The sequence below is a fragment of the Dreissena polymorpha genome, chromosome 3 (assembly GCF_020536995.1).
Source record: "Dreissena polymorpha isolate Duluth1 chromosome 3, UMN_Dpol_1.0, whole genome shotgun sequence".
Classification (NCBI taxonomy): Eukaryota; Metazoa; Mollusca; class Bivalvia; order Myida; family Dreissenidae; genus Dreissena; species Dreissena polymorpha.
In genome coordinates, this window is record NC_068357.1 from 5,257,992 (window position 1) to 5,277,944 (window position 19,953).

The window sequence follows — 19,953 nt, forward strand, 5'->3', positions numbered from 1 at the left end:
TACAATAGGCCAAGTGAGAAAAGCATACCTGCATACCAGGATCAGTTTGATATGGAAAACATTGATGAGGGATGTTATTTTCACCTCAGGAAGACTACCCCAGCACGCTCACCTAGTTGGTTTACAAAGTCCTCATAATAAGACAGTTTTCTTTTTTTCTTTTATACCTAATGATGAAATATGACATGTCTGCAGTGAAATAACAGCAGTGAAAATAAACAAATTGTTATTTTCACCGGTGAAAATAACAAATTTTCGGAACTACTATTTCTATTTTCAGATTACCATTACGTCATTTTGATTTTTTTTAATGTATTGCGGCACGCCAAGGGAGAAAAGGTAACTTGTCAGCGAAAGGGAAACAGCTGTTAAATATTTTCTTGAACAAGAGCTGTCACCATAGGATGACTTATGCCCCCTATAAACGCTTTATAGAAGTTACGAGCTTTTTTAGAAACCTAAACGCAGATTTCGAAACCTAAACACTGACCCTAAGTTCAAGGTCAAGGTCACAGGGGTCAAACTTTTTATGCGTATGGAAAGGCCTTGTCCATATACACATGCATACCAAATATGAAGGTTATATCTCAAGGGACATAGAAGTAATGAGCATTTTTCGAAACCTAAACGCAGATTTCGAAACCTAAACGCGGATGCTAAGTTCAACGTCAAGGTCACAGGGGTCAAGATTTTTGTGCGTATGGAAAGGCCTTGTCCACATACACATGCATACCAAATATGAAGGTTACATCACAAGGGACATAGAAGTTATGAGCATTTTTTTAAACCTAAACGCAAAGTGTGGCGGAAAGACGGACAGACAGACGGACGGATAGTCCGATCACTACATGCCCTCCTACCGGGGGCATAAAAAGGGGCGTAAAAGAAACAGAAAATGTGTTCATGTCAGTGTAAGATTGTTTGTTATTTCACTCGTGAACAATTTTTTTTAATATGATCACTCGTGAAATAACAAATGATCTTACACTGACACGAATAAATATCCTCTATATCTTGACCTGGGTGCAGGATCAATTGTGTTTACACACAGGCTGGACAGAATGAAAACACACCATTACACTGCCATTAATCATCAGCGCCATCTCTTTTTTACGTGCATTGATAAATGCTACTTCCGAGGGGGCGCTAAGGACCGGATGTTATGAAATATCACAAATAATTCTACAGAGTGAGTTAGTTTTATATGGGTTGTTTTTCAAAATATTTCTCATTATTCTTAAAATCGGGAAATGTGGTGTTATTCATCCACACATGTACAGAAACATATAAAAACAACCCATTTTGAAGCATGATGACCGTGATAAGTTGTGGCATGGTGAAGACTTTAACAGAAAATCTATTATTTTGCCTGTGTGACGAGCAAATTTCACCCAATAAAATCACTAACAAAATCAAGCAATTGCTTTCAACATGTATATGGTGTTTCATGCAAAAAACATTGGCTTCTTGTAAATCTAATAGATAATTTGGTGTTTTTCCATAAGAGACAAAGACATTGGCTTATTGAAAATCTTATAGATAATTTAGAGATGGAGACAATGCCAAGGAGGTGGCGCTAATGACAGGAGGTGGCACCAATGCACATTTTCAGCTTTTTAAATTTTTGTTGCCAAACATACACTTTTTGTGTTGTATTCCAGGTTGAAAGTTTGAGCTTTTCTATTAATTTGATCAAAAACAAAATATAATACAAACAAGTTAAGTCTACATAATTATTAAAAAACATGTGTTGCAAAGAGTTTTTGAAGATTTCTGTTTTGAATATACTATAAAACTGCAAAGAAAACAACAACATAAATTCTGCGAAATCCAAACAGATGATAATGCTGATCCATTAAAAAAAATATATAAAAATTTAAATTGTATTTGCCTTCTACTTGTTATGCTGTTGGAAAACAATCTTACTTTGTTATTGTTAACACGTTAAAAACATTTTATTTACCAAACATAAATTAGACATTTTTAGAAACCTTTTTTTTTTGGCATTATATATCTATCATATGTTTAAAAGAGTTAATTTTCAAAATATTTCTTTTATTGTATACAATAATAACTAAAAATGTTTTCCATTTTTTTATCGCCATACATTAAGCATGACTGGTATTGCTTGCATCTGTATTGGAGTTGGTGCGGTGTAACCTGCACTCTCGATGTTTTGTATGATACGTGAGTGGATGTTGTAGCGCAACTTCAAGTCCTGGAATGTCTCAATAGGTTCGGGGATGTCTGTACCATATGCATGGATCCGATTTACATTCCTTCTGTGATTGACCTGCCAAAAAGAAATATACAATGAAGTAAACATTAATCTAATATTTACTTAATATTTCATACAGACTTATTTTGTTATGCATTATACCTTTAGACTTTTAGTACAGTGCTTTTTCATTGGATTGTTTATTTCTGGAATTAATACAGACCAGTGAAAATTTCATTTCCTTTGAAATTGTGGAAAAACATTATACAGTAATATTGTTACGTTTTGTATTTACATTAAATGAAAAGGTTTTCAATTTGTATTAATCATATGAATGCATGGCTGCTGAAAAAAAAAGAGTAAAAGAATAAATATTATCAAACCTACATAATACTTTCATGGTAAAAACACTCTTTTTATTCCAATATTTCGCCCAAATGGGCTTTATCAAGGTTTACAATATGAATTAACTACATCTTTTTTACTGTCTTGTACATCAATAAAGTAAATGTTTTTCAACATCAAAAATGACAGGAAATGACGTCATACATTACCATGTGACATACAATTGCGCCAAAATAAATAAATAACATATACAGATGACAATTTGTTGTATTAGAAATTACTACCAATTGTAATTTAAATACTATACTATAATAATAATAATACAGATATTGACTGTACGAGCCTACAAATAATATCCACAAGTTCAAATTCATATTTTGTTGCCATCAATATTAATACAATATATCAACATTAATTCTTATTTACTATATTTATCAATACACTGAAATGATTAATAATTAATTAATTATAATAATTCAAATTTCATTCTTTTAATTGAAGTTAAATTATAACGTATTGTGTTAATACATATCGGTATGCACACATATATACGCATATATTCACACATGTACATATCCTCTTATATACTTTAGTCTTGCACATATAATTACACCTTTACATATAAACACCTACTTGTATACGTACATCCACACTATAAACCGTATATATATATACATGTATATACACTCTTACACATACTTATATACACACTCATACGCTATTAGTTGTTACTGAAATTGTGTACATGGATCTCGTATTGGCCTACATTATCGTCTATAATCCTGCCATACTAAATCGGAAGCTGCCTTTGTGTTTAGACCATTTGGAGCTTCTGTCTTTAATATTTGAATCCAGTTAAGTTCTTTTATCTTGCGATAGTAATCTGAATTGTCCCTTATAGTTTGTAAAACGCATACACCCATGTCTTCTACACCATGTTCTCTGGAGTTTCAATGTTCAGCAACAGGTTTGCTTCTGTGGTGCCTTGTATCTGCCTCATGCTCCTTTAACCGTTCTTTAAGTGAGCGTGATGTCTCTCCCACATAAACCATTTTGTCACATTGTATACAGTTTATTCCATCGATGACATTCCATGCTTCACAGGTCTGCCTTTTGCTAATGGTCACTCCACCCACTCCTTCAAGGTTCTGCAACCCCCTTGCTAGCATGTCACACACTACACACTTTTTGGTACATCTTTCTACTAGGTTGACCTCCCTTGTGAAAGTCCGATTTGTTTTCACATGCACTAATATATCTGCTATGTTCTTGTCTCGTCTGTATGCAACAATAGGCATTTCACTAAAAACTTCCTTCATTCTATTTGACTCATGCAGTAGATTTAGGTGCTTTTTCACAATATCGTGTATGCGTGGTAGTTTTTTGAATATGTAAGAACAAGTGGAACTCTTCTCATGTTTTTATTTTTGTCTTCACTTGGTTTTAAAAGAGTATCCCTATCCAGCTTGTCTGCTCGAGCAAATTGCCTGTCAATGATCTTTCCGCTATTCCCACATCTACGAAGATTGTGTTTTAATTTTTTCTTATGGACCTGATAATCTGTATCTTAAGAACAGATTCTTTTCAGTCTAATAGTTTGACTATATGGAATGGCTTCCTTTGTTTTTCTTGGATGGCTTGATTTGTAGTTGAAATACATGTGCTTGTCTGATGGTTTGGTGTATAAAGATGTTATCAGTTTCCCATCTTCTATTCTCACAATAGTATCCAGAAATTCTATTTCTTTTGTACCAACTCTCATTTCTACTTGAATTCTTTCAACAATCTGGTTTGCAAACATAAGGAACTCATTAAGTTTCTCCAGTCCATGTGTCCAAACTCCAAATCCATCGTCCATGTATCTTTTGTAAAAGACTGGTATGAACTCATTTTTCATCAATTCTTCATCCCACTTTCGCATGAAGGCACATGCAAAATTCCTCCCCAACTTTGAGCCTATGGCAACTCCTTTTCTTTGTTTATAGGCAGTCCCATTGAATGTTATTATATTGTTGCCAAGAACAGTTGTTATCATTTCTTCTATTGCTTTTGAAGGGATGGTTTTGTCTGTTCTAGTATCAAGTGCTTCTCTACATGCCTCTAAGCCTTTTTGTTTAGGAATGGATGGATAAAGTTTGATAACATCAAAGCAGAAAAGTATTGTATTTTCTGGAATTTTATCGGAGATTTCTTGCAGTTTTATCAGAAAATCTGTTGTATCTTTAATATAACTTGGTGTTGTTTCTACAAATTCATTTAACTCTTTCTCTGCAACCTTGGCCATGTTTTCTGTGGCCGTCCCAATGCCATTCACTATTGTCCGGTATGGATTGTTATTTTTATGGATTTTGGGATTTCCTTTCAACTTTGCTTCTTGGGGGTGTTTCGGTATTAAGTAATCTTTCAATTCCTGTTCAATAAGGCAGTCTCTATATAATTTATTTGCTACCTCTTTGGCTGCCTTGCTTGCTTCATGTTTACACTTTCCGTTGTTTCTTTCATAAGATTCACACTCATTCATTTCCTTCTCCAGATTTTTGATATAGTTCTCTGTATTAACGACCACAATTCCTGATTCTTTATCTACATAATCCGATCAAGAGTTTACAACACAATTTTATTTTATTTACATACAGACTGGAGTTATCATTGTTGAAACTTAAAACATGACCAATCAACAAAACGGCTAATTAAACATTACTGATACTCTGAATAATGACACAGTCACTTTGTGTTAATTAAGCCTCACTCTGAAAAATGGGGCTAAATGCTTAAGTGTTAAGTGACGTTCCAGATTAAACAGACACAACACTTTCCGCTTTTTTATTGTATTTTTAGTTTAAAGGAAGTCTCTTCTTAGCAAAAATCCAGTGGACAATTTTGTCCCTTATTAGCTTTTGAAGACTAAATAGGCTTATCTTGGAAAACACTTAACTAACATGCATAAAACACTTAACTAACATGCATAAAACACTTAACTAACATGCATAAAACACTTAACTAACATGCATATAACACTTAACTAACATGCATAAAACACTTAACTAACATGCATAAAACACTTAACTAACAGGCATAAAACACTTAACTTACATGCATAAAACACTTAACTAACATGCATAAAACACTAAACTAACATGCATAAAACACTTAACTAACATGCATAAAGCCCCATTTTCCCAGTGTCTGGTTCCAATGTATTTTCTGACAGTGATGCTCATTGGGTCATTGTCGACCTGAAATGGCTCGAAGTCACCTGAAGTCACCTGAAGACTTGAAGCCGATTCATGTCACCCTAGGGTGACTTCAAGCCGATTCTAGTCACCCGGTCGGCTTGAAGTCACCCCAGGGTGACATGAATCGGCTTGAAGTCACCCTAGGCTAACAAGAATCGGCCTCTAGTCACCCCCGGTTGACTTTAAGCCATTTCAGGTCAACAATGACCCAATGCGCTAACTCATTGGGTCATTTTCGACCTGAAATTGCTTGAAGTCACCAAGAGTGACTAGAAGTCGCTTCATGTCACCCTGGGGTGACTTCAAGCCCATTATATTCGCCCGGTCGGCTTTAAGTCACCCCAGGGTGACATGAATCGGCTTGAAGTCACCCTAGGGTGACAAGAATCGGCTTCTAGTCACCCCGGGTGACTTCAAGCCATTTCAGGTCGACAATGACCCAATGAGCGACAGTGACAGATTGCAGTACTTATACCTGCTCTTGTTTCAAGTCTGCCATTTTTTGAGCTGGATCAACAACCTTCTTTTTCTTAGCTTTTCTTGCTGTCCTAAAACTACTCATGTCCTGATCATCTTTTGCTGTTATATTGCCCAGTAATTTGAGTGCAGCCTCATCTTTTGGTCCTGATTCGCGGATAGTTTCTGCCTCTTCTTCATCCGAGTCACTAGAAGATTGACTAGATTCACTTGAGTCTGACCCACTGGCAGCCTTGATTTCTACTTCGCTATCCGATTCTGATCCACTGCTTTCATCTGTGAGAACAGTACAAAATAGTAAGTTGAAAAGGATTTACTATGTTGACACAATGTTCTAGATTTCACTCAAATGTAAATGATACAAAGACACCATATACATACTTGAAGTAACTTCTAAGAATATTTTGATTATTTTAAAAACTACAGTTTTCAAACTATGATTGTCAGGTTAAATCTTTAGATTACTAGTATATCTAAATACATGTTAAATGGGCAATTGGGGGAAATCGTGGCATTAGTTTACAGTATCATTATTAACTTTAAATGATTATTTCACTCTTATCAATTAATTTTGTAAAAAATGCATGAACTTGCATTATAAGTGATTTTCCAGACTAAAAGATGACAGGGTGGTATAAAAAGCTCAGCCACAGGTTGATCTTTTTTTTTAAAACTGTACGGACGTCGACTTTGTACATTGCATGTGGCTAAATTGTACTGTTTCCACTAAAATATTTGGGCTGTGCTCTGTGAAAAGGGGTTTTAATGCATGTGCGTAAAATGTCGTTCCAGATTTGTCTGAGCAGTCCGCACAGGCTAATCAGGGACGACACTTTCCGCTTTTAGGATATTTTTCGTTTTAAGAAAGTCTCTACTTAGCAAAAATCTAGTTTAGATGGAAAGTCTCGTCCCTGATTATCCTGTACAAACTGCACATGCATTAAACCCCCTTTTCACAGAGCATGGCCCATTTATATTCAATCATCCTTTCAGCATATATTGCTAATGGTATGTTCTTTATTTTTAGAAAATTTGATGTTAATACAAAGCGATACTATATGTTATTATAAAATGGTCAATAGCCTTAAAGCATGTTTGGTGTATCTGAATTTAAGACAATTGACAAGTGATAGATGGACTAAATCGTGGGACAGAGAAATGAAAGGAGGGGAAAAAAAGTTTAAAGGGTGGGGCACAAAAATGAAAAGGGAGGGGGGGGCTTCACCCTGCTATTGCGGTTTAGCTTAATCCCAATATTAATGTTGGTACACTTACAATATACACAAATGTACATGCCAATTAGCACCAGAGGCAACACCAGCTATGACATAATGAATTAAATAATAAAAGTGACTAAAACATTATTTTACATATTTTTGTATGTTGTACTTTGTATTGTCACAGTTTAAAAAAGGAACAACATCTGCCTATGTTCATGTTTTGAACATATGGACTACTGCTTTTCTGCACAGAGAATGTCATTTATAACTAATATTCACAAACTATTTTTCACTTCATTTGTACTTCATTTGTACAAATTACCTGAGGTTTCTGAATCCTCTGATTTTACTTTCTTTTTGAAGCCTTGCTGAACACCTTTTTGACTCTTCTTGGTAGTGGTAGTGGCAGCTGGTTGTTTCCGCTTCAATATCTGTGAAATAATAACCAGTGATTCCTAGTATTATAACAGAATGGTTGGTGTCATGGTAATATACATGCCATATGTCCTAGATTTTCAAGGAATGGTCTTAAAATGTGTGTAAACCATTGAAGCCGCTAATCAGATCAAAGCGTCCCAGAAACCATGAAAATCTGTTTATACATATTTTCATTCAACAGAACACAACTCCCAATAAAATGTGTCGTGTTCTGAGAAAACTGGGCTTAATTCGTGTGCGTAAAGTGTTGTCCCAGATTAGCCTGTGCAGTCCGCACAGGCTAATCAGGGACAACACTTTCCGCTTTAATGGTATTTTTAGTTTCAAGGAAGTCCCTCCATACCGAAAATCAAGTTTAGGCGGAAAGTGTCGTCCCTGATTAGCCTGTGCGGACTGCACAGGCTTATCTGGGACGACACTTTACGCACATGCATTATGCCCAGTTTTTTCAGAACACAACACAAATGATCATGCATACCAACCCCACTTATTCAAAGCATTTGTCAATACTTAAGCAGTTAATAAACGAATCATTTGCACTTGTCTTTAGAAGCTCCAATTCATTCAAACAAAATATTCTTTCAGAACTATTACTGTGACAGTCCCTAAAAACACTTGTTACGACAATTAAAGTACAGGTTCATCAATCATCCCACACCTCTAGGACCTGCATGCCCTTGTAGCTTTGAGTCTTTGAAGTGACTGCCATATTCAGGCCAATTTTTACTTTTCTAGATGTAGTTTTGAAATGAATCATTAAAAAAAACTCGATCAATATAACATTAACTGAACAAAGCATAGTGAAGTAATAAAATCATATCTTGAATAAATTAAACGGGTGTGAAAAAATATTAATCATATCCTGTGTTATATATTATCAACTCAAGGTTTAGATCAGCACTTGTATGTTGAAACATTATTTAATTATGATTGCATCTTTTTAAATGGGACTATCTTACAGTGACAAAGACAATTATTTTTAAAACTGTTTGCTTAACAGCAACTGAAACACTAAAAACACTCAGGGCCCTCAATCCATTTTAGGGGAAGAGGGTCGCTACCCATAGCAGGGGGAATTTTTGCGGCGTTTCCCTTTTTGGGGGATTTTTTACTTACTCTCTAATTATTACATTTGTACATGTTTGCACTATATTCATTGCTTTTTCATAATTAAGTATGTTTGACAAGATTAAACAAGAGTTCCGCGGTCGGAGATGACCGCATTGAAGCCTGATTTTTGATTTAAATGACAGGAAAGTACCTTTCGTGTTTTTGTCAATGCAATACTTAAATTACTGAAATATTGTTCAAAGGTCAAAATGAAATGTAAGTACTTTTCAAGGCATGAGCAAACCTTGTGTTATGTTTTGAATGCATGCATATACATGAACAACAATAACATTTAAGGTCACAAATATGAACTTGAATTGACAATTAGGAAAGTTTGATCTCAAATTTTTTATTAGCAAATTAGTAACATATTGTTTGAAGTTTCCATCAATTTCATTATCAAATGTAAGAAAATAAACTTAGATGAAATAATACTATTTATAAGAACTTTAACATTTTTACATTCAAGGTCACAGTGACCTTGACCTTAGAATGAATGACCTTGAATGACCTTGAAATGACCAGTGGTCATCTAAGTGTGCTTGCAAACCTTCATGTCAAGTTTGAAGACTCTATGTCCAAGCATACCAAAGTTATAACAATTTTAACATTTAAGGTCACAGTGACCTTGACCTTCAAATGAATGACATTGAAATGACCAGTGGTCATCTTCTAGTACTGGCCAATCTTTATTTCAAGTTTGAAGACTCTAGGTACAAGCATACCAAAGTTATAACATGAAATAAGAACTTTAACATTTTTACATTCAAGGTCACAGTGACCTTGACCTTCAAATGAATGACCTTGAAATGTCCAGTGGTTACTTACTAGTTCTGGCCAACCTTCATGTCAAGTTTCAAGACTCTAGGTCCAAGCATAACAAAGTTATAACAACTTTAACATTTTTACATTCAAGGTCACAGTGACCTTGACCTTCAAATGAATGACCTTGAAATGTCCAGTGGTTACTTACTAGTTCTGGCCAACCTTCATGTCAAGTTTCAAGACTCTAGGTCCAAGCATACCAAAGTTATAACAACTTTAACATTTTTATATTGAAGGTCACAGTGACCTTGACCTTCAAATGAATGACCTTGAAATGACCAGTGGTCATCTGTTAATCCTGGCCAACCTTCATGTCAAGTTTGAAGACTCTAGGTCCAAGCATACCAAAGTTATACCATGAAATAAGAACTTTAACATTTTCGAGCACGCCGCCACCCCGCCCGCCTGCCCCCCCGCCCGCCCGACAACATCAATCTATAAGCCGAGATTTTTTCGAAAAAAATCCGGCTAATTAAAATAGAATTGAGATATAATAATCATGAGACACATCTATTTATAAACAAGAGCACCGCCTTGCGGGTGCAGACCGCTCATCTATTTTCTTTTTAAAGGTGAAGGGACTCTCATTTTCAATCACAAAGGAGGGAGGGGTGGACATTTATTACATTAAGGTCATTCAAAGGTCAAGGTAAAATTCAACTTGCCAGGTACAGTAACCTCATGATAGCATGAAAGTATTTGAAGTTTGAAAGCAATAGCCTTGATACTTTAGAAGTAAAGTGGATTGAAACACAAAATTTAACCATATATTCAAAGTTACTAAGTCAAAAAAGGGCCATAATTCCGTAAAAATGACAACCAGAGTTATGCAACTTGTCCTTTTACTGTACCCTTATGATAGTTTGCGAGTGTTTCAAGTATGAAAGCAATATCTATGATAGTTTAGGGGTAAAGTGGACCAAAACACAAAACTTAACAAAATTTTCAATTTTCTAAGTATAAAGGGCCCATAATTCCGTCCAAATGCCAGTCAGAGTTACATAACTTTGCCTGCACAGTCCCCTTATGATTGTTAATAAGTGTTGCAAGTAGGAAAGCAATAGCTTTGATACTGTAGGAATAAAGTGGACCTAAACACAAAACTTAACCAAATTTTCAATTTTCTAAGTATAAAAAGGGCACATAATTCTGTCAAAATGCCAGTCAGAGATACATTACTTTGCCTGCACAGTCCCCTTATGATAGTTAGTAAGTGTTGCAAGTATGAAAGCAATAGCTTTGATACTTAAGGAATAAAATGGACCTAACCACAAAACTTAACCAAAATTTTCAATTTTTTAAGTATAAAAAGGGCACATAATTAGTTGCAATAATCCAACTCCCAGCTATTGAGCTGTACATATGTACTCATAAAAGCTCAGAGCATTCAAGAAGAACTAGGCACATAATTATGTCAGAATCAAAAACCGATTTAATTATCGATTAATAGTGACACGGGAGTTATTCACGCATAACTGATTCACAACCGATCCCATCTTAAGTGCATTGGGGCCATACAACGCGCATTGTGTAAACAATGAATCATGAGAATGATTCTTTTTCATTGACATGATTCTGATGATGATGATATTGATGATGATTAGAAAGATGAATAGAATATTTTTTTGAATGAAAATGTTGTCTTATTGCTGATTTTAGAAAGGAAGAAATAACATTATTTTAAGTCTATACATTGTTTAGTACATGTACACATATTTACCATTTTGTTTATACAAAAATTGAACAGGTGGCCATGCACTCATCAACTCAAGACGCCCTATGACCCAACCCCCTCTTAAGAGGCCATCCCGCTTAAGCAGCCAATTTGGCTGTTTCCCTTGACTGGCTGCTTAAGACGGGTTGGACTGTAATTAATGCATTCTTCGGGGAACTTCAGATACTTGCAAGTCTCAGATCAGATACTTGCAAAGATCTGGATGAGCGCAAAGGCAAGACTGCATTAGGGCAGTGGGGTGCACCAAAAATATGAATAGGCTCTGCATAATGCTTGCTAGGGCACTGATTTTCATTTGAGAAAATTTATTTTAAGATCCATCAATACATAGCAAAGATAAGATGTTTAACACAGAATTATTTACACGTAGACAAGAACAGTGCAACAGCTTGAAGGGGGGCATGCAAATGATAATTTTGCTACAGTATTTAAAAGTAAAACCTTCAACACCATTTTAAATTGTAGCTTGTTATGCTAACTGAATTTTTTTATTTGGTACAAACACATCATTTTTATAAATGAACAAACAATGTATTGTCTTATCCTTATTTGTAAGTATTGCAAAATCTAAAACATTTAGCAAGAGGGCCATGGTGGCTTTTTTCCCAACCTGAGTAGTATTAATGTTAAGTAAGGGTTTTAATGTTGTTTTGTGAAAAGAAAGGAAGTGCTCCAGCTAGGATTTGAAAAGGGCAGGGGGGGCGGCTTTTTTGTCAACAGGGCACTTTCTACGCACAGTTTTTTGTCAAAAGGTCACTTTTGAGCGCGCTGGCAATTCTGGAATGCTTCCTGTTGCAATAAAAATTAAGCATGTTAATTTATATGATATTAATAATTGATAGAATATATTATTCCTATTATTATTAAACCATTCAAATATAATGCCTACAATTTAGGCCTAGCTGGACCACTGGAAAGGGTTCGTTGTTTTGGCAGATATATAAATATATCATAAGTAGTTGTGTGTGTGTGTTTATGTTGTTTGAAATAGACATTTGGTACCAATTGTTAAAAAGCTAAATTTTAGACTAGAGTGCTAACAAGGTTTTACAGTGATTTTTTGTTTACCTCTGCATCTTGCATCATAGACGCAAAACAATTGTGGTAGACGCAAAGTTTGAGAATATGTGCATCCGCAGGATGCATGCTTTTTTAGAGTAGCGAGTCTGTCTTAAATAGCATTTGTTAATATTGCACTTTTCGTAAGGGGTAAACTGTGTGTTAACACAGTGTTCCGTAAAAAAATGCACCACATTACGTCAGTGAATATTCATCTGCAAAAATGGATCCTAAGTGGAAACATAACAGCGAAGGCCAGAAGACTTTGCAATGCAAGTTCTAGCACATCTATATCAACAACATACACTGTACTGTTCAGCTGGCAGCCCTTTGACGATGAATCCGAGAGTATGTACTATAAATTGTGCACGGATGCTAAAAGACGGGAGATTTTGATTTGAAGAAATTGAATTAAAAAAAAAAGAAAACCGAATAGTAACTTAACATAAGCATTGTTTCAGCAAAATAAAGACCTGGTTACTACTTCTCATTGTTTGTTTTTAGCTAAATTCATCAATAGAAAATTTATAATACTTGTGACTTGCACTTTCAGTTTGGGACTCACAAATGTTTAATGTTTAATTGAAAAGAAATATCACTGATTTTACTATAGCCATGCAGTCATGTTTTTCAAAGGACTGGAACTATTTTTGAACTCATACAAGATGTCAATAGAACTAATGTTCTTAAAAAGTTTTATGAAGATTGGACAATTAATGTGACTTCTAGAGCGTTGACAAAGTTTTACTGTAGGAAAACTGCCCCGCCCCCTGTCAGACTCAGAAATGTTTTTCAACCAACTGGAACCATTTTCGAACTGGTCCAAGATATCAAAGGGACTCATGTTCTGACCAAGTTTCATAAAGATTGGACTATAAATGTGGCATCTAGAGTGTAAACAAGGTAAATGTTGATGATGCATGACAGACGACTCACAACATACAAAAGGCGATCACAAAAGCTCACCATGACGGCATGAGCTAACAAGAGCACTGTATAGCAGGTGCCAACGCTCAGCTGCGGGTGTGGTCCAACTTGATGACGCTCTCAAATATTAAGCTACTTTTTATATTGATAATATTTGCAGCGCACAACGGGGGAGCCATTCGAATAATGGTGGAAATTTTTCCTTCTTCGTCTATATTGTTGCGCAAGGATTTTGTGCGCAACATTCGAGCCCCGATATCAGACACTTAATATCAACGGATTGCAATAATATTTACATACCTGTGTACATAATTCATTTCTCGATAATGTTCCGAAAAAATTATGTAATGACACTTTGAATTGTGCACGCCTGAGCAATTTAAATCCAACCACTATTCAAATTTTCAATATCTCTCAATTCGCTCACTGTGTAGATATAAATCGATAACACGACCTCGATGTAAAGCATCTGGTTTAAATGTGGAAGAATCAACGGCATAAAATACAGTTTGCGTTCGTCTGTTTTGGTGCAGAGTGTTACATAGTAAACCGATGTTATTATTCTTTTCTGCATTAATTAAGCATTGTTTTTTTTTCTAGTGACAATTAAAATTTCTGAAAAAAATTACATTTTTTATTTTAATACCATACATAAATAATATTGATACAGATCCTACAGTATACCGTCCTATGTAACATAGAATGTAAGTACATAAAACAACACAGACAGAGGTGCGAAAAAGACATGCATAAAAAGTTGCTGAAACTTAGAAGAGTGAATAGAAACTGCACCATATCTGTTTTGAACATATGCTTATTAAATCGTTAAAGATGAGCATACTAGATCTACTTAGGTAAAAGTCGGTGTTAAAAGCTCATGTTAAATAAAATTACGCGTACACATTACACCGTAATGCCATCTTCTGATTGGTTGATATTTAAATCAGTTTCATAATATGGCAAGAGGTCAGTGATATTGTTGCGATTTAAGCAGATGTTTAACTGAAGAATTTATGCCTTTCTAACTTCAATTTGACAATATTTGAGGTAAAAATGGACTTCTTAACTAAAACTGAATGAGTTGGTAATGTTATTTTGCAATTTTACGCAAATTGATGAAAATTTAAACTTTCTGTTTTCTAACACATTTTTAACTTTTCCCCGATGAGACGTTCCAAAGAATTTAGCCCATTATGCATATAAAAAGTATCTCTAAATTCTTTGTGCGTCTTATAAATGAGACTACTGCGGGTGTAGTTTTGAATAAATGAAAGATTGTCAGAAGAATATAAGTGGTCACAGTGACCTTGACCTTTGACCTAGTGACCCAAAAATGGGTGTAGTGTCTTAAAGTCTTCAAGGTGCAGCTACATATGAACAGGGCTTTCCTTAGACCCCAAAGCTCAAGAGTCAATGACTCTTGGGACCATATTTCAAGAAAGTCTGTCACATTGCTGTTTTTCTCGAAAATCTAGAAAATCGGAACTGAACTATCGGTCAGATCGACGCCGACCTAGCATTTTTACGAGTTCGAGAAGTATTTTCTTGTAGTTTATGTTGGCAAGTAGCTGTTTGTGGTCATTTTTCGTCACGAGGCAACCTTTCCCAACAAAATGGTATATAGTTTTCGAAAATCGACCGCCATTTAGGCAATTAATCGCTTAAAATGTTGATGAAGGTGATTTTTCTGTGTCAAGAGATACCTACCTTGTTCATATATATCATATCTGAAAAGAAATTTTTTTTTTTTTTTTTCAATATGATAAAAAATATTGTTTTATGACAAATTGATAGTGTTAAATTGACATGGCCACGCGCCCTACACCTGTGTTTTGGACCGGTCTTTGTTAACTTACAACTTTTCGGGAATTTCTGGTTAACTTTCTTATGGGGTTGGTCCATAACTATAAAGTCGCGCCTGTCAAAAATCATTAAAAGCGACATTTAAAGTTATGGTAGCCAGAACTATGTTGTAGGTTGAAGCACTTAGATTTTAGAGCCAATGTAAAGGTTTTAGCACGTCAGACGTCGTACGGCGGACGTTGAACTGGCTGTGACAATACCTCGGGTTTTCTCCGAAAACAGCCGAGCAAAAATGATTACGTATCATATTCATAAACAAACTTGATCAATCACTCATCCTTCTCGTTGATCGCGAAAACTTGTGATAACACATTAAATACTCATTTACATGTTTTTAACCAGATAATTTATAAACAAAATACATACATGTAGCTTTTCTGCATCAGATCTAAACCGATTGAAGTCAAATTTTGCACCTGCTCCTAGTTTTCTAAATAAATCATAAGCATCCATGCTTATTTACATGCTGGTCCTTTTGATCTTTAAATCAAATCCGATAGGCTACACTGCACATTTGAAGTTCATGCTAACAACAAACATATCAATGAACTGAATGTTTATTCATTTTTGGACAACATAATTTATCAATTTATGTACATAAAACAACTGAAAACTTCAATGCTATATTATATAACACAAATGATGTAGGATTTGGGAGTTTAATTGTATAAATATGATTTATTTAAAATATCATTTTCAACAGAACTTCACATGATATTAATTTCTGTCATAAGATCACGCATGAAGCAAAACAATGGTCTGACTTTGTTAACAATAAATAAAATAAATGGAATTTTAAAAAAGTTTAAAATTAATTGATTAGTAACTTTTTTCTGCTATTAAATTGAACCGAATACTCTCTGATAAAAGGTAGAAAGTTTCGTAAAAATGACCAATCAATAATCGCGTTACATTCCCGGGGTTGCTATGCAGGTGCCCGAACAAATCTTTCTTGACATGTAAGTCAATGTTTTTAGAGAAACTGAATTTTACTTATCCTCTATATATATATTTATAAATACTTTCATAATTTAACAAAGACAGTCGTGCCCATTTGAAAAAAACATAAGCTATGATGTGCTTGTTGTTTGCCTAATTAAATGTTATTAATTGGTTAATGAATTATGGATCAGTTTGTTTTTAGTTTTACGTCCGTCTAACAGTAAAATGCATATATGACATATATCAGCGGATATGAACGAAAAGTGCGAAGATGAACGAATAAAGGCAATATTTATGCGTTTTTTTGCAGTTTTTTTTATGAACCAATTATCGTTGAATTAAAAATTCACACTATCGTTAAAGTACCTCTTCTCGAACCTCACCTCTTTTCGAACCCTTCATTTGTTTACATTTTATTCGCATGCGCACTACGTCACCGTTTTTTGTGTATAAGTAATTTGTTTACGACGACTGGTACGTAGCGGCAAATCAACGAAAATGCGTCAAAAACAGTTAGAATAAGTAGAATAATTATTAAACACATAAATATCATTGTATTTCTTTATGCTTTTTATATGTACAAGGATTTTCCTTAAAAAAACTAAAATAACATGGTCTAATTTTTGTTCTCAACTTTGCCTGACAATTTACACATTTTGGCTGCTGCAATAAGCAGCGATTTTCCTTGTCCAATTGGGAAAAGTACCCGTACCGGTTCAATTGGGAAAAATTGAGTCGTGAAAACCTCAAAATTGGGAAAAATCGAGTCGTGAAATCCTTAAATTGGGAAAATCGCGCCATGAAGTTTGGGTCTTATTGAATACATCATGCAGTTCATACTTAAATTAAACATACCCATTAAAATAATCATTTGCAGACATGCCTTAATGAACATTAAGTAATAAATTTGATATAAATAACAGAATATTATTAAGAACACACAAAATCAATTACTAGTTGTTTTAATCTCTTATAAAGCAATGTATCTGTCTTTCATTTTTTTGAAAATTTCAACAATCTTTGATGTTTGATCATCTATCAGTTGCTGGCATCCCTCTCTGCACAGCATCATTAGTGCTGTCAATGTGTCCTGTTATAGACGGTTCCGAATGGTCGTGCAAAGATTGTTCATTAGACTGAACACACTTTCCACAGAGGCAAGGTTACAAACTGACGTAAAACAGTACGCTGGCTGCCTGACAAAAGCACCGTAAACAGTAACGACTCTATTGATCGCACGCGCTGAAGAATAAAACCGAAACTAATCGAGCGCGTGGTTACACACAACTATACGATTTTCTTTGTTCGCTCGCCGAAAGTTGGGTTTTGTTACAAAACTTTCGATCGTTTTGAGAAAAATTCGGACGCCGATTGGGATTTTTTCAGATGCTGATTGGGAATTTGGGAATTTTCATTCGATTGGGAAAGTACTCGTTGTTTTGGCGGCATTGATAGTTTTACATGATATGGATGTGCTGGAAACTTGCAAAAATATGTTATCAAAAGAGGATTTACATAGCAATTAAAGTTGCCAGCCATGTAGAAACAAGTTAGTTATCAAATAGAGTACTAATTAATATGTTTCACTATTTCCAATATTATATTTGAGTCAAATTGACGTGTAAAAAAATAAGAGGTTCGAAAGATGGTTCGTCCATGATATATGATAAATCTGTTAAGACTGTCTCAAAATTAAGCATTTTAATAAAAGCGGTGTTCTGACTGGTCGTTCATATTCTCGGATATGAATTTGGAGTAACTGATATTAAAATGTAAATGAAAAACGCTTTTAAATTAATTCGATCGTAACAATACACATGGGCGACGTGTATTTTTTTCAGAGAACGATTTTCATATAACAAAAATAAAGGAAAATGCATTTTAAAAGCCGTTGTATGTTCATATCCGCACTTTTCAGTCATATCTGCGGATATGAGTCATATACATATTTTAGTCGTACCCGTTTTACATCAATCAAATACAAACACAAATTTTATTTAAAGTCGGTTTGTACAAAACTAGTATAACATTAGTGATGTATCGCTATTGACAGACAAATGATGACCATTTTTGAATATGATACCTGTCAAGAACACACTGTAAGTTAGTATCATTGTAGATTTTGATGCATATCTGAAACTAACATAATTATGTGCTACATTATTTATAAATCATAGCATTACCCTGTAGTAAACATGACCTACTTTCCATTTTATATTGGAAATCCTGAGAATGATTGTGGTAACAGCCATTGAAAACCAGCTAATAAATATAAACTAAAATTGATAAATACATTAAATTTCCAGCACATATTGATTTTTTTTTCGATATAGTCACCGTACAATGAGAAGGGTCAATACTATGAGAATAAGGGATACATTTATCTTACAGTTCCCTCATATCGAGCATCTCTTGGTATTATCATTTCAAGAACAAGGCTCTCGCCTTGATTCATTAACATTACTACACTTGAAAATAAATACAAATGCAACCAAAATGAAGATAAACAAGTATAATAGCATTTCAAAATCTTACCTCCACTATATTAATCTTAATCGTTCCTTATTCCATATTATTGGTCCTCTTCATTAATTTTCCTCATTAATTGCAAAGTGAAGAGATGACTGTGCTAGTGTAAACACATTTGTTTGATTAATTAAAAACAAAAACAAACTTTCGCTTGCTCCCAATTTGCTGAAAATGTTGCATGAAATCATCGTAGATTCTGGCATAAGAGGATTGCAGTCACATCGTGGCAGGTGATATACACATGTTCAGGTGGAATATCCCTGTCCTGATAATTTGGTCACATCTCTTTAGAATAACATATATTACAGGGTTCGACACTAAGGCACGTCCAACAGACATTGTCTAGTAAAATTGGTGGTCGGGCTAGTAAAACTGCAGGCTAGCTTGTCCGACTGGTCTTACATAAAAATTCTATACTGATTCATAGAACTATAACTAACTGCTGTGAAAACCTTTTTTCTTAATGTGTAAAATTACTCTCGTATCCGTTATTTACATCAGAACAAAACTGGCGTATATAAATAAACGCGGAGCATTCACATGATTCATCGCTATTTTAGACACAAAGGAGGGCTTCCCGCAGAAATTCTTTTTTCCATTGGTCAAGTTGTCATGAATAGTGATGATTTTCTGCAGTGTCGTAAAACTTTAAAGCATGTTTTTACGACTTCTATTGAAAAATCAGTATCGTCAATGTAAACATTTCGGCGTAGCAGACGAGAGGATGTCATTTAAAGAATGGCTTTGTTCAAGTTCGGATTTTCGTCCAAAAAATCAGTTAATAAAGAAGAATCCGACGGTAAAACTGATAGGAAACATAAATATTAAAAAAACAACGAAAACGTCAATTTTATCCTAAATGGAAAATTGAGTTCCCATGGCTTGAACTTGACAAAGAAAAGCAAAAACTGTTTACTCTATGCATCAAAATAACTTTCTGGTGTTCACTGATTATTTACTGATAAATCCTGATAAAACAGTTACATGACACAAATTGTGTTTATTTGCTATCTCATTTATTGTCTAGTA

At 34.5% G+C, this 19,953-nt stretch overlaps 2 protein-coding genes across 2 annotated transcripts in view; one reads left to right on the plus strand and one right to left on the minus strand.

Moving 5' to 3' along the window:
• Positions 1 to 15,972, minus strand: part of LOC127873100 (probable ATP-dependent RNA helicase DDX52) — a 32,625-nt gene extending 16,653 nt beyond the window's left edge. The window contains exons 1-4 of the mRNA XM_052416712.1: positions 15,820 to 15,972; positions 7,819 to 7,927; positions 6,275 to 6,552; positions 2,108 to 2,293 (exon numbers count right to left, since the gene is read on the minus strand). Coding sequence (XP_052272672.1) covers positions 2,108 to 2,293; positions 6,275 to 6,552; positions 7,819 to 7,927; positions 15,820 to 15,906 — 660 coding nt within the window. The 5' untranslated portion in view covers positions 15,907 to 15,972. The remainder of the gene's footprint in view (positions 1 to 2,107; positions 2,294 to 6,274; positions 6,553 to 7,818; positions 7,928 to 15,819) is intronic.
• Positions 15,973 to 16,299: 327 nt separating this feature from the next.
• The window catches only part of LOC127872869 (double zinc ribbon and ankyrin repeat-containing protein 1-like), a 45,551-nt gene continuing 41,897 nt past the window's right edge, over positions 16,300 to 19,953 (plus strand). Inside the window, exon 1 of the mRNA XM_052416329.1 lies at positions 16,300 to 16,412. The gene's annotated coding sequence lies outside the window, so the exon portion shown is untranslated. The remainder of the gene's footprint in view (positions 16,413 to 19,953) is intronic.